The 15,886-nt window shown below is 30.1% G+C and overlaps 2 protein-coding genes across 18 annotated transcripts in view; one reads left to right on the top strand and one right to left on the bottom strand.

Annotated features, from left to right (window-relative positions):
- The window catches only part of LOC107168435 (CUGBP Elav-like family member 1), a 194,864-nt gene that overhangs the window by 138,478 nt on the left and 40,500 nt on the right, over window positions 1–15,886 (top strand). The window lies entirely within an intron of this gene.
- LOC149056454 (uncharacterized) lies at window positions 136–2,950 on the bottom strand. Its single transcript, XM_089226785.1, has 2 exons — window positions 2,355–2,950; window positions 136–1,308 (listed from the first exon to the last, which is right to left on the bottom strand). The coding sequence occupies exons 1-2, from the start codon at window positions 2,706–2,708 to the stop codon at window positions 775–777; spliced, it is 888 nt and encodes a 295-aa protein (XP_089082911.1). The 5' UTR covers window positions 2,709–2,950; the 3' UTR covers window positions 136–774.

Raw genomic sequence — 15,886 nt, 5'->3', positions numbered from 1 at the left:
AAAGAGTTGAAGGACGAAGACGCTTCAGCTTATCGCAATATTTTGAGATTAGACTGTACCCATTTTGAAGATTTACTGAAGATGGTAGATGGAATGCTCAAAAAAGAAGATACAGTTATGAGAATGGCAATCCCAGTAATCACAAAACTTGAAGTAACACTACGTTATCTAGCAACTGGCGATTCTTTTAAGTCTCTGCAATACCTTTTTCGAGTTCCCGAATCGACTATATCGATATTTTTGCCTGAAGTGCTATCGGCGATTTCTTTCGTCCTTCGACCATTCATTGAGGTATGTAAAAATTAATTTAAAAATGCCATTTTAAAATAATTTCTATATTTCTTGTAATGTAAGATAAATTGACACAAGACTGAAATAAAAAAAATAATATTTGTATAACTAATACATTAGTATTTAAAATTTGTCTCAAATATTATATTACAAGTATTTAAGTAATATTCGAATACCACAAATTTTTTTTAGTAGTATTCTATATACTTTTTCAAATTGATTTTAAATACTACTCAAATATTTTTTTTAAGAATTTTTTTAAACAGTTGTAGGTAGTTACAGGTATAGGTATGCAAAATATATTAAATTACATTCTAAAAAAAATACATAAACCACTATAAATAGGTTAAGCCCCCCTTTACCATTGAAAATAATATATAAAACATGATTTTCAATTAATTTGCGAACTAAAACAGTACGTTTTTTTAAAGAAATGTATTTAATAAAAATATAGTTACAATATTTATATGTAAATATTTAGTATTACAGCGAACTTGGTCCAAATGTTTGAAACATAACCTGTTTTAAAACATCATCGTCATTTGAGGAGGTAGACAATGAATAGTCAGAAGATGGTGAAAATGGGACTGGTGAAAATGGAACATGACTTGCTTCTCGGGAATTTAAATTAACTGTAGGCTCCAAAGATGTTAGCTTAGAACGAATGATAGAATTCTGAATTTCCTGTTGTAGTAAAATTGCTTGTCGCTGCGGCAACTGACGAAGCTCGGCCGCCACAAACTTTCCGAACTGGTCATATGGCTTCTCCTCTGCTGCAGACTGTGCAATTTTGTCCAATTGCTGAATCGCGACTGATATTTCAGAATTTGAGTTTTCGTCGGATACTACTCGTTTTTTGACCCTTTTCACTGATGCTGCTGGTGGTCTCATTTCTGTTGATTGCTTCTCTTTGTGGAGTTCTTTTGGGCAGCTGCTTTCGTTGTTAGACACATCATATTCCGAGCAGTTTTGACCGTCCTCATCTGGCTCTATTTCTTCACTGTTTTGCGATAGCTCCTAGAAATAGTACAAAAATGATAATGCACAAATAAAGTAGATTTATTAAATAAATTTCGCAACGATGAGTTAATAAATAACATAATATATTACACATATATATTTATTTTTATAATATTTATTATTTATTAATAATATGTTAACTGATTTAATTTATTAATCTTATTATTTGCAGGTACCTAAAGTAGTTGATGAATGGAAAGAAATCGAAAATAAATTTTCCCAACGTTGGAATTTCCCTAGATGTGTCGGGGCCATTGATGGGAAACACGTAATTATCAAAAGACCTCCTTGTTCCGGTTCAACCTACTTTAATTACAAAAAAACCTATAGCATCATATTATTTGCCATGGTTGATGCCGATTATTGCTTTACTTATATTGACGTAGGTGGCAATGGACGCGCAAGTGACAGCGCAATATTTAGAGATAGTACTTTAAATATTGCAATGGAAAGTAATACTCTTGGAATACCTGACCATGCTGTTATTATTGGAGATGATGCATTCCCTTTAAGAACAAATCTTTTGAAACCTTATAGTAAAACTGGGCTAAGTGATATGGAAAAGGTATTTAATTATCGTCTTTCACGTGCCAGAAGAGTTGTTGAGAATGCTTTTGGCATACTTGCATGGAGATTCAGAATATTTTCAAGACCAATAGATTTAAAACCCGAAACTACTGATAAAGTAATTTGGGCAGCTTGCAGTCTTCATAATTGGTTACGAAAGACTGCTCCAGGAAATTACTTACCTTCACAAGCAGTAGATAGAGAGGATTTAAATACTGGAAATATAACACCTGGACTATGGAGGGAAAATGCAAACATTTTGCAACCTATTAATAATTTAGGCAGCAATAATTACAAACGTGCTGCTGAGGATGTCAGACGAGCATATGCTACCCACTTCATAGAAGAAAATCCTCTGCCGTGGCAGTGGGAGAAAGTTGGAATAACAATTTAAATAATAAATATAAAATGATCTGTTAATTATTATTAATTTATAAATACCTAAATATTCATTAAAAATAAAAATTTTTACTCACCAAATTTGATTTGCTATTTCTTGTACTCAAAACCTCTGACAAATAATTTGCTTCGTTAAACCAAGCAAGCTTTGGTGAATAAACTTCTTCGGTACCACTTCCACTTTTCTTGCTTTTTTCAATTTTGTGTAGTTCTTGTCTGTACACATCTTTAATGGATTTGATTCTAGCCTTCAATTGCTTTACATCCATTTCTCCAATTAACTGATTTTCATTAAGTTCATTATAAAAACGTTGGAAAATTTCATTTTTTAATTTTGTGTTGCAATAGTCTTTATCTTTTATATTCCATAACAAATGGTACTGTTGGTACACATTAAGAAATTGTATAATATTACTTGTGTTCCACTTCATTTTAACAGTAGTTACAAGCAGAAATGTCGATTAAAAATCGTAATATTAGTTTAATTAAAACGTAGGTACCTAATATTCACAACGGCAAACCGCCTCGGGGTAGTACACGTGGTTTTTACTCGCTAGCTAGTTGGCTACTGAGCGAGTAGTACACGTTTTGCGTGTAATCATTACAATCGCACTAGCCGACTAGTCCGCTTCTTAAATAGCCAACTATCAGCTTGTAAACTCGCTCAATGTAATCGACGCTTAATAAAAACCAGACTGAAAGTGTGTGTATTATAACTCATGGCTAAGTGACCGAAGCTTATAAGTTATAATTTATAAATAATTATATTATTAGTTTTTACTTAATACTGATCAATAAAATGAAATGCGATATTGCCTTACTGATTTCCCGCAATATTGTGCACGCCATCATATTCATGTATTACTATAGTTATAAATAATTAATTAAAATTTAAGACCGTTAGAACTTTGAACCCACCAGACTATTATTTTAATGGTAATAATAGTACTTTATGGGTAATAAGTATAAATTGATACAACTCGTAAATCGTATTTTCGTTTACTTTTCTTGACCTTCTACTCGGGAACCTATATTTATGGTGTATCGTCACTAACGAGTAACGAGGGGAGAAAAAAAATTAACACTTTTTGTACAATTAATAGACACGGTATGGTTGTAGTAAATGTAGGTATATCGTATATATTATACAAACGTGGTCCTAATGGGTTCATAAAATATTTCATGTTCCTCACTTTGGGGTATTTATTATAATACGCCGCGTCAGTGTCACGACCTATAGAGCATTTACGATACAATATTCGAAACCCCGAATACGTGACATTTACAAGTGTGTTTCATAATTAATAATTATAATTAAACCCTTGTACAATAATATTTAATATTATTACACAATGTTTAAGGTTTAACCATAATAGTTGAAATGTAATTTTAATACATTATTGAAAAATATCGATTTGAAACTCTAGCGGGATGCGTATATTATTATTTTATTAATAATATTATTCTAACTGTTTTTTTCATTTTAAATTGATAAGCGAAATGTATCATACCTCATGATATTCTTTAATATTTATGATAACATTTGTGATTTGATTGAAGAAATAATTTAAAAATTGCTTTAAACTTTTTACTACCTACTCAAGGTTAATGAATTAATCACAAGTTAAGAAAACTATATTGATTATGAATTATTAAAATGAGAATGGGGTTACTTGAAAATCAGAATTAAAAGTATATAAATACAATTATAGTTAATATTTTGACAGAAGTCAGACTGGTATCTCAAGGGTAACTATAATTTTGCTCATCACAAAACATGGCTAACTAATATAAAGAGTGTCCCTCAGAGATCTGACATTCTGACAAATGAAATAACTTTTGTTCTAATCAATATTTAAAAAAAAATTCTTTTAAATATAATTCATAAACACTTGTATTACATTTTTAGAATATATTTTTTATTTATTATTTTTTAATACTGAAAATAAAAAACTTAAAAATTGATAAAATTTTTTTTCGAAATATTCAATATAGTCAATTTATAAATCTGATTTTTAGAAAAATGTATATGGTAAAAACACTTATTTAAGTCAAATGGCTGATTTTTTACAATTTTTTTAAAAATCAATATTTTCGTTAAGTAACTTACGATCTAGTTTATGTTAAAAACCTTGTTATTTCAAATAATAATAAAGTTTTTTAAAAATATTTTATAAGAAAATTTTTAAATAAGTGCATGTTAAAATCTAATTATTTTTTTATTGTATTTATTTTAATAATATGTGATGTACGGGTATAAACTATAAATTACTATAATTTACCTAACGAAAATATTGTTATTTAAAAAAATTGTAAAAAATCAGCCTTTTGACTTAAATAAGTGTTTTTACCATATAAATTTTTCTATAAATCAGATTTATAAATTGACTTTATTGAATATTTCGAAAAATTTTTTTATCAATTTTTAAGTTTTTTATTTTCAGTATTAAAAAATAAAAAATAAAAAATGTATTCTAAATATGTAGCGCAAGTGTCTATGGATTATATTTAAAAGAAATTTTTAAAAAATATATATTAGAACAAAAGTTATTTCATTTGTCAGAATGTCAGATCTCTTTGGGACACCTTGTATATATAGTAAATGTTAGCTTGTGTTAATGTCAGATTAAGTTTCAATGTTTCCAGTCGAATTTTAAATGTGCCGACTTGTCACTTCTATACATACATAATATATTATATGTTCAACTCGTTCAAGTATTGCTGGCCTAATTTTAAATTATATTAAAGCTCTAAAATATTTAATTATAAATTATTATACATAATACTTATTATTTTGAAAAATTTTAATGATAAAATATTGTGAAAAAAATCAAATAATTTGATATACTTACCATATACATAAAAAGTTGTCAATTATCATAATTAGATGATATGGTTATAGTTAATTTTAAACCATAATAATTTTTTTTTAAATAAATAATTTAATTATATACCTATTAGATTGGACGTTTCGTCCGATCTTAAATTCTTATAACTTATAATTTTTTTACTTATTAATTATTTTACAAGGAATAATATACTTAAATTATTCAGAAAGTAACTGAAAAATAATATACCTATCTGTAATATTTTAATAAGTTATTATAACCATATTATAATATTATAAGAATATTATCAATTGATTTTCTTTACCTAATTTTACATAATATTTAGCTAAGTATGTATTTATTATATTTTACAGCGGTTTAAGGTTTTATACAAATTAAAAAATACGGATAATTAATTATAATTATGTGTTCAAACAAGAAAATAATGAAATATATTTTCTTTTAAATTAATTCTAGAATATTAATTCAATTGAATAATTCCTTACATGATTTTAATTATAATTAAACTGACCATTATAAAGTAGTAACAATGTGATACACAAATTATCTAGACTCTTGATAAACTAGTTTTGTTTTTATTATTTTTAACATATTTAAATTTTCTTCTGAACCTATATGTATATAAAAAAAAATTCTAAATTTTATAGATGATGTAATTATGATATTTGCTTGTAATTAAACCGGGTCATGGGAATAATATATTCAAACAATACCGTTTTCTTATGACCCTCAATTTCCATAATGATAAATTAACATAATTTTTACGTAGGTACGTATTAAATATTGTTATTGGTATTATTACAGTTGATAATTTAAATACAATTTAAGCGAGTTACATATTCTACGGAAAACCAATATGTATTTTAGTCGTCCACTCTAAATACAATACAATATTATAAAATAATACAGGAAAAATGAATGGGTATTTTAGAGGAATTGTTATTTATATATTGTATTTCAAATATAATTTTAGATTAGATTTAATAATATATTGTGACTAAAATATCTTTATGATCTTAATTAAAAATGGATTTTGTCATTATGATATGCATAATTGTATATTATTAAATATTATTATACAATAGTTACACATCTAGTTATACAATTTGTAGTAGAAGCAGTGATGACCAGTGGAAGGGGGGGGGGGGTAAAGGCTGATTAGTGATTTTTAAGCATTACACTATTTGATTATACAAAATATAAATTATGGCTTACGTTCTATATATTATTATGTTATATCTAAGTTGTTATAAATATTGTAAAAGAGGTCTTGTGTGGATCTAATCTCCTTCCCTCGTTTGATCGCAACTGGATAATGTACAAACAATAAAAATAGCTATAAATATACATATTAATATCTGGATTCAAAGTTAGCAAATAATTCAAATAAAAATATAATAATACAATAATGATCCTTGATAACTTGAATAATTATTGTCAACAAGTATTGTAGATAAAAACTATTAGATTTGAATTGAAATAGTCTCAACGAAAGAATGGTACGTACAATATTAATTCACTAGTAAACGTGTTCAACTCGTGTCACACCGAGAATTATAGCGGTCGTAATAACTGATAATTATAACAATAACATCCGAAAATGTAACCGCGCGCTTGTATGTCGCTTGATAATGTTCCGAGGTATATTAATTCTACACAAACCGACTGAATACTAAATAATAGACACAAAACGCACAATATAATATTGTTTTGTCGTTATCCGTACGTTCTGGTCGCGGAATTTTTTTGATTTTTGATCCTACTGTCTAGGAAAAATAATTGACGTTTGTAGTTTTGCACTACTTGTAGTCGAGAACGACGAGAATATTGGAATTGGAATCAGGTGTGACCTATGTCGACAGAAATGATGGCATTTTTACTCGCTCATTATCAGGGCTTATCGGGACACGATGGGTGGAATGTCTGGAGGTTTTTCGGAGCATCGTTTTCGTCGTGATTCGCGTCACTTGCACACGGTTCGATTCGTACCGTTTGAGTTTTCGGATAAGAAACGAAAACACAACATTCCGGGACGGACCAGTGCGATACTATTTCCGTCGACATGCTATGATATTGTTATTTTCGTGTCCGGCATCGCATCGACTGCGTGCACCCCACCACCCATCCAACCCGTAGAGACCCATTACTCATTAGCAACAAATCGGCTAATCGAACGGCGGCTATAATACGCGTATTATTTATCATCATACGTCGGGCGGCGTCCGTCCGTGCGTGCGCGTTTGCTGTGCGCGCGTGTCTGTGCGTACGTGCGGGCGCAACCGTTCGTGCCGTCTCGCTCGCGCTAGTGTGTGCGTGCCGCTGCCGGTCGGTATTATTGTTATTATTATCGTCATCGCCGCAGCCGTCCACACACAATATAATATACTATACTTCATTAACAGTCGTCAGTCCTGTGTGTCGTGTTACGTGTCCGTGTGTGTTCCGTGTCCGTCGCGTAGTCGTTTGTCCGTTCATCGCTTCTTTTTGTGATATTATATTGCAATAATATTCCTTATTTCCTGTCCTCATTTTGTCGTCGTCCCGTTGTCCGTGACGTATCTCTTTTTCGTAACACAATAAAATGCTATAAGTACCTAATCGTATTAATAATTTAATATAATATTATAGTCAACTATATTGTAGGTATACGATCGTTAATGATAATATAGTCAATTCGTTTTATGTAATTTAATATAATATATTTTATACCAAGTTATGATAGTATGATAGTATAATAATATATTATTATAGTGTACGTTTTGTTCTCGGCCCCTTTTTGTGTTTCCGTCTCCCCCGTGGTCTGTGCCCACTACGATCGTCGTCGTTCACCTTTTGTTTTTGTCTCATACGCCTTTGTTGACGTCATACATCGCGTTAAGACCTTTTTTTTTTTTAAACTACCTTTCCACCGTAAACCGATATTATTGTTATAACAATAATATAACCAACGTCGTTTACCACGTTGGTACACAACTCGACCATTAAGCAGTGCACCTATTCCGAAATCGCCATTTCGGAAGTTCCTAAGACACGCGCGCCAGCAAGCACGTTTACCCCAATCAACGTCCGCCGCCGCCGCCGCACACTCCTGTCGTACACGATGCCGTACGCCTCGCCGGGTGAGTTTATTATTATTTTTCCGGACACTTGTTCCATTTCGTATCTATTATATAATATTAATAACGATACTACGATATTATGGGTACTAACCTTGGTAAGTACGGTTGTTTTTGAACTGTTGAAAATATACCTCGATGCCTTATTATTATTATTATTGAAAACTGCGTACGACATGTCATACCTATTATGGTATCGGGTTTTCTCTCGCAATTGTTGCCGAAACCACAGACGTCCGGGTTGTTTTATTAATATACCGGGAAACCCGGAGACGCCGATGCTCAATAATACTCGACCGTCCATAAAAACCAGTCTTCTTCCTATTAATAAGACAGTCATTGTCGTCGTTATCGTGCTAGTGAATTTTCGACCGAGTCCATCCCCCGCCCACTCATCTCCACTCCCTGTTCACACCACGTCAAACAGTAGGATCTGCAGCGGCGGCAATGATAACAACTTACTGTCCATTGCCTGTCACGTCTGAAATTCACTTTTATCGTGGTACATCGGTACCTATCTAGTTCAGTGCAAGGACTGAGGGAGGTTTCGGACGCCGTCAGACGTTATCAAAAAATTATATCGGTTGTTCGACGGAATGTGGTGGTACCGCATGGACACGATTTATTTTTGAAAATGACGAGTTTTAATGTTTTAAGCCAATAAAGCCCTAGTCCACTGGTCGTCGCAAGAATCCTCCCCAAACACTCGCGACAATGCATTGAATTTTTTGAAGTATTCTGTTAATACTATATTTAACGTCCGAAATGAATAGTTTTGATATATATTAACTAGTTCTTACGGTCTTCGAGATGGTCGGCTAACGCCCATTTTATCCGGCCTAGGTAAAATCAATTTTCATATGGCACTTCTTTTGAACATTGAATAGTACAGAAATTGAAATCGTGTTACAATGAATATTATGTGGATTATTTCGGTTGTAAACTTTTACCTATATTTTTTCAATGGTTAATTGTAATAAAAATTATGATAAATATAAATTGAACAAGGGATTTGGTTTTGCGAATGTTTAGTTTATTTTAGAATTGTTAATTAACTCCAAAATTAACTGTTACTTGCATATTTTACAATTTAAGTAAGCTAAAATCTTAGGAATATATTTTTTAAATAATATTTTATATATTTTTGGTGACCTACTAAATGTATTTAAATTATTTACTTATTGGTATTAGTCTATTAATGTTAATAATGATTACCAATTTGTATTGTCTATCGGTCGTTCTAGATCGGAATTTCAATTTTAAAAGAATTAATTTATCATTAACGTGGCGCTTAAATTTACCTTAAATACTCGCTTAAATATATTAATATAACATTTAGGTTGATAATGTTAAAAGTTTTGTAATAGGTTAAATTGGGTAAATTTTCATTAGGTAAAATAGGTAAGCTGTTTTTTTAAGTATAATTTTGTTTTCTATTTCATAAATAAATAAGAAATAAAAAATGCATATAATAATAACGTGAATGAGTTATGACTAATGTGTACAATAATAAACGATTCTAGAAATTTAAAAAATCTCGAAAAAATAGGTACCATCAAAACACTTGTGTAATCAACAGTTGGTGTGCCTTTATTATTATTATTTTTTTCATTTAATAAATAGAAAATGGGTTTACTGTCACAATATGAGAAGAGGTCGTCTAACGATACAAATTTTTTTGCTGTGGAATATTTTATAAATTGCACATTGTGGTGCCGTGCGGTTTCAGTGACTTATTGTTCTTTATTGCATTATTGTATTCAAATTAATCGATCATGACTCTCATAAACTGATATTTTTCAATTTATTTGTGAATTAGAGATGCTTCTATATCAATGACGTATTTTAGGTATCTAATATAATAATATCTCGAATAATATGTTGTTACTCGTTTGTAAATAACTTCATAGGGACAAAATCGTTTTTGTAAATATCCCTATAATTAATACGGTCTCAGAATACACGAATGTTTTTTTGTTTGTTCTATTGCTGTTTACTGTGACACGGAGTAATATATTTAGAGTAAAGTGTTTAACAAATAGAACGAACAAAAACTTTGTTGAAGGTACCTACACAGGTACAAAATAATGTCAAATAGTTAAACAATGCTCGGAAATTGCTCCGTTCAATTTAGTATAATTATTGTGTAGTGTAGTAAACTATCTTATGACGATTAAATCGGTTTATAAGTTATAACCGAGGTTATAACTTACACCTAGTAAGTCATATATCATAATTATTAACGTATAGTGTTTGATTTTCATATTTAACTGCTCTCGTTCAAATGGTATCGTTTACCCATAATATTATTGACATAAATTACGTATGAAATATTCGAGGAAATATTATATCTAAATATTTAACTGTTAACACCTTGAACAGAATATTTTTGAGATTCGCTGTATTTGTGTCAACTATGGATTTGGTAGTTTGTCAGTTCTTTTATTTGTGTTTTCATTCACTAATATACCTACCTATCGTACAATATTTTTACGAAACAAAATATAATTTAAAATTTTGTTTTTTAAGAATGCATTTAATGATTAAATGGCCAAAGGTCAATTAAAAAGATTGCATATAATAGAATAACTAATGTCTTGCCTATAATGGGGTCGTTAAAAAACCGAATATATCTTAACCTTGAAATTCTTGTTGAAGATATGAATATTACCTATATAATATGATGATACCTACAAAAATAACGATTTTTTTCCATCAAACATTTTGTACGTTAGTGTACTTAAATGATGAAAATTAATTAACTATCCATATTTCTGTTCACAGTATTGTAGACTGTAATCTACCGTATCAGAAAATTGTTTAAATACATACCTATAAAATAATATAACATTTTTATTTTTTAAATAATTAAGAATTGTCCTAAGTCAATAATTTTTATTTATTTTTTTGGAAAATTATATTATAAATAATAATCGATTATAATGTTTACATAATGATATAAATATACATACAATATATATATATATATATACCTATTTTAGTCTTAAAATTATAAATTTCTTCTTTGACAACTTAGGTAGGCCATTAGTATTACATACATATATATATTCACTTTTTAATAATAGCTTATTCAATTAAAATGTATAATATAAAATATTATAACACAAAAAAATATAAGTAGGTATAATTTAAAAAAAATGTATGATAATATTATCATAAGTATTATGCTTTAATTGCTGAGCCAAATTTTGATAAAGGCTAATAAAAAAAAATTTTAATATAATTATAAATAGGTAAATGTACCTATTTACAATCTATTCTTATTTGGAACAATAAGCAAACGTGAAAGAGATGAATTACATGTGGAACTTTTGTAGGAAGAAGCCATCAATTATCATACAAATTTGAAATTAATATTGAAAATGTCTAATGTGAATATTTTAATAATAATATTGACCTCGATATTGACTATTCAGAAATGGTCTATAAAAATATTATTTTGTATCTTTTACACATTGACGGTCATAACTGCTATAGAATTATAAGAAATTTTAACAATTGACATTGAATTGAGCTGGCTATAATGTCATAGAAATATGCTACGGCATATAATAGGGCATATTATATGTTATCCTATGACTTAAAATCATTACTGCTATAGCGTGGTGTTGTATTTGTCAATGCACCTATAGGTTTAAAATTATTTATCGATTGACACAAATGCGTCTGGTTTGTTATCGTTAAGATATTATATTGTTTGAGGTTAAACGTCGTTCTGCGATAAATATTCACTTAAAATTGAAAACTTTGACTGTCCTTGGTGTCTGATAAAATTATAATCAATAAAATATAGGTACCCGTAATGTAAACTAATATTATTTTTAAATAATAATGCCATACCTCTGAAGATAGTAAACATTTGAAAACTTAATCCGTATTCATTTTAAAACCCAATTTTCCTGAAATTTTAGTGTTGAGTTGAGTTGTTTAGAATTTAACCATGCCATTCCTTTTTATTTGAAATGGCTTTAAAAAAAAATGTGTTAAACGTTTAATTTACACTTGTTTATTTTAATTAACTTTTTTTATAGTTGTTTGAATGGAAATATTTAAAAACTTATTGCATATTATATTTTTAACATTGTGAGAGTTTAAAGTCATCTAATTCAATTGAAATATAAATAAAAAAAAATTACAATATTTTGTGGAGAAGGTGATTTGTAATTTTCTTGTTTCAAAATAATTTTCCAAATTAACAAGTAGAAAAATCGAATAGTTTTCAAACAATAACTATATCTATAATGATTTTGTTTTTGCCCTTTCTCCTTGCTATTCATAAATCAATACACAAATTATTTTTCTTTTGAGGTTTCTTCTCTATTTGCTGAGATAAACATTATTCAAGCTGTTCTACTTTTATTATTATTGAGTTTTAATCGAGTTTTTAATATAATATAGTTAAACTTATAGTAATGTAGATTTTGGAAACGGTAATTATGATTGAATTTTGTTAAACTTTATAAATATACATAAGCATTAGATTAATGTTATAGTACCTAGTTATAATAATTTAATGTAATAGTTAGTAACATTTTAAAGTGTTAAGCAAAAAAAAAAAATAAATTCTTAAGCCTACCTACTTTCAATCTTGTAATGTTAATCCAACTTATTTACTTTTTAATTAGATTATATGAAACTTTTATAAAATTATTTATTGATTAACTATTGATGACCTTTTATATTACATTGATTTGCTAGGTAAATTATTATTTATTGAATCAATTAGGAAACCAACTTAATTTAACATTCCATGGATGTTGCAAATTGTATTTGGCGGTGAATGACATTGAAATTTCAAATTAATCAGGAGTTATATGTTTCTACGCGTAAAATTTAAATTTCTCAAAAGATTCGTATCAATTTTTTTTTGGCTTTTAGCGTAATTCCAAAATCTAAACTATACTTCATTCCTAGATCCGTCAATATCATAGGTTTGATGGCATTCGTGTTTAACCTACATTTATTATGTAAAATAATCAGTAGATTACTAGTATGTTGTAAAATTATTATTGACTTTTTGTATATGTAAACGTTTAGTCAATTAGTATGTAACGTCAACTGCGAATGTCCGTGATAATTAGTTATCTTATAAATAATAACTCATTGAAGTATTTATACAAATTGGTAGCAAAATAAATTGTATGCCATAACTTTAAATTTAGTTATCAGGAAGCGCCGATTTCATTTTAGCGTGCAAAAAAAAAAATGAGAAATGTGGGCTTGTTGAACAGTTTTAAAACGGGAAAACTGTTCTTGACATCCCCTTCTATTTTTACCCCCATAATTTATGTTATCTTTTTTAGACGAACAACTTTGAATAGTCAGTTATAACGACTTTAGATTAATATAATTAAAACAAATATATATTAATATAATATGTATGACGTATGTGTGTATTATATTTACCTCTAAGTTAACATTACACTTTTGACTTCAAATTTTACGATTATTTTCAAACACGTTTGCGTCGTGTAAACGCTTATCAAAATAGCTGCTCAGAAAAACATTTCAAACGTTCTGCTTACTGAATGATTTTTATTATTTAATTGTGATGAAATTAAAATTCATATGTATTTTACGAAAAAATAGTTTCAATGAAACTTATCATTTGTTCCTTGCTCAAACAATACTTATGACGATTTTGGCCATGGAAACATTTTATCATCTTAGTTTTTATCTGACAGAAAGAATACTTAATAGATTTTTCCATCCTCTGATATATGTTTTCATTTCCTTTTCCAGCATTGTTACACTTAAAAAAACAAACAAATAATTAACCATTGTAGTAGTCAATCATTTTTTTTAAAATTTCCTTTGTACTTACCAATTTCGATGATTGGAGTGTGCGTTTCGTTTTTATTTTCTATTGTGACGTGCGTATTTCGGTTGCGTGGTGCTTTATCGAAATAATAATAATAATAAAAAAAATTGTGGCTCACAAAGCCAGAAAACATTTGATATTCTAAATAAAAAGTGATGAATCCGTTATTACGCTATTGGGGACGTAGGGGGCGTTATCGATTGGCATGTTCTTCTTTTGAACGCAACGCCGTGTCAAAGGCGAGCGTTCGTTCCTTTGAAATAGGACACACGTGTGCCTACTATTTTAGTATATTGCTATTGCAATCTAGTAAAAAAAAGAAATGAAAAAAACGACGCGTATATTCTCGTTTTATAACAAATTGCTATCGATGATGTTCTTACTTTGGTCTTATATTATCTCCTGCACATTATAATATTGTATGCGCGAGCGACGAAAATCGATTGCTTTTTTACCGAACCGGTCGTCGTCGAGACTTACGAGAAAAATTTTACCGGCGAAAAACTGCGCCGTCCCCCTCTCCCGTTCTCACACCGTACGCTATCCATTTTCCTCCTTATCTATAACTCACTCAACCCAAACCCATCCACCCGCCACCACCAACTTCGGTGGGTACGTTTACCGCGCGAAGTTCGTTTCGACGTGTACCGAAACAATGCGTAGCTTAATGACTGCAGCGAACCTCGAAGTCAGAGTCTTGTCGCCACCGCATTGATGTTACACGTCATACGTGATATTATACTCTTGCTTGTGCGCGTGCGTGTAACACCGGTAGTGATATTCACCCATAACGTTAATAATGATAATAATAAAATAAACGCTGGTGACGTACGCACGCGTCGATAATAATTATTATTGTCTTCTATTGTGTGGCCACCGCCAATGGCGTGTGTACCGTATTATTATTACTATAAAATAGTAAATACTCTCTGCGCCGGGCGTTTTACACTCGCTACGTATGCAGGTGACACACATCCTGGCCGCCGCCGCCCGTTCATGAATACTAATAAACGTCCGCCGCGCCCCCGTCTCCGTCGTTGTTCTCCCGATCGTTTCTCGCCGAGAATACGTTCCAGTTCTCCTCTTTTCTCCACATGTCATGTTGTAGAACCCTTTCCTCTCGCGCACGCCTTTTCCGTTGAGTCAGTTTTTGCCGCTCGCCACCGGTGCACTACTACCTTCTAGCGTAGGCCTTTTCCTCTTCATATTTCCGATAATAACAATGTAATAATAACCTAAAATGTCATGCGCGTGCAATATTATATCCGATATATTGGGTACGTGTATTTTTTTAAATTCCTAACCGAACGCCCTCGCGAACGCCCGATTTCATTACATTCGGATTTTTCCCCGTTTGCCGTGTTCACCATACTTATAGAATATTCGTATACATATTATTATTATTTGTTATTATATTTTGTCGCCTACTACAAGCATTTTTATTCCTGAAATCTCATCCGACTCGCGCGTTAGAGAACTAAATCGCACTGAAAACGTAGACGTAAACGCTTACCACCCCATCCTGCCCACTGCGAGCGTATAATATCGAGTTTACGGATATTTTTTTCTATTTTTATCGACTTACAAATTCGACATCTTTCAAGAAAAATGACGCATCCCGTCATCTGCTACATCTATATTATATACGCCGCGTGGTGAGATTTTTTTCTCGTTTTTAAATTAAGCAGTAAGCAATTGCGTGTTTTGCGATAGAATCAAATATTTTCTAGCTGTGATTGAAACGGCACGAAATCGCTGCGCATCGCTTCACGAAATCACGAAATACGGTAATATTCGATCCA

This window comes from Diuraphis noxia, unplaced genomic scaffold (assembly GCF_037042655.1).
Source record: "Diuraphis noxia isolate RWA-SAM2 unplaced genomic scaffold, SU_Dnox_SAM2 contig0004, whole genome shotgun sequence".
NCBI classification, from domain to species: Eukaryota; Metazoa; Arthropoda; class Insecta; order Hemiptera; family Aphididae; genus Diuraphis; species Diuraphis noxia.
The sequence above is the reverse complement of the archived record's forward strand: the minus strand, read 5'-3'. Positions and strand labels throughout refer to the sequence as shown.

Bases quoted from the DNA above. Each gene is read 5' to 3' on its own strand.
- LOC149056454 (XM_089226785.1), bottom strand. From the start codon at position 2,708: ATGAAGTGGAACACAAGTAATATTATACAATTTCTTAATGTGTACCAA. The intron at 1,309-2,354 runs GTGAGTAAAAAT...TACTATTTCTAG, and splicing joins GAAATAGCAAATCAAATTTG to GAGCTATCGCAAAACAGTGA.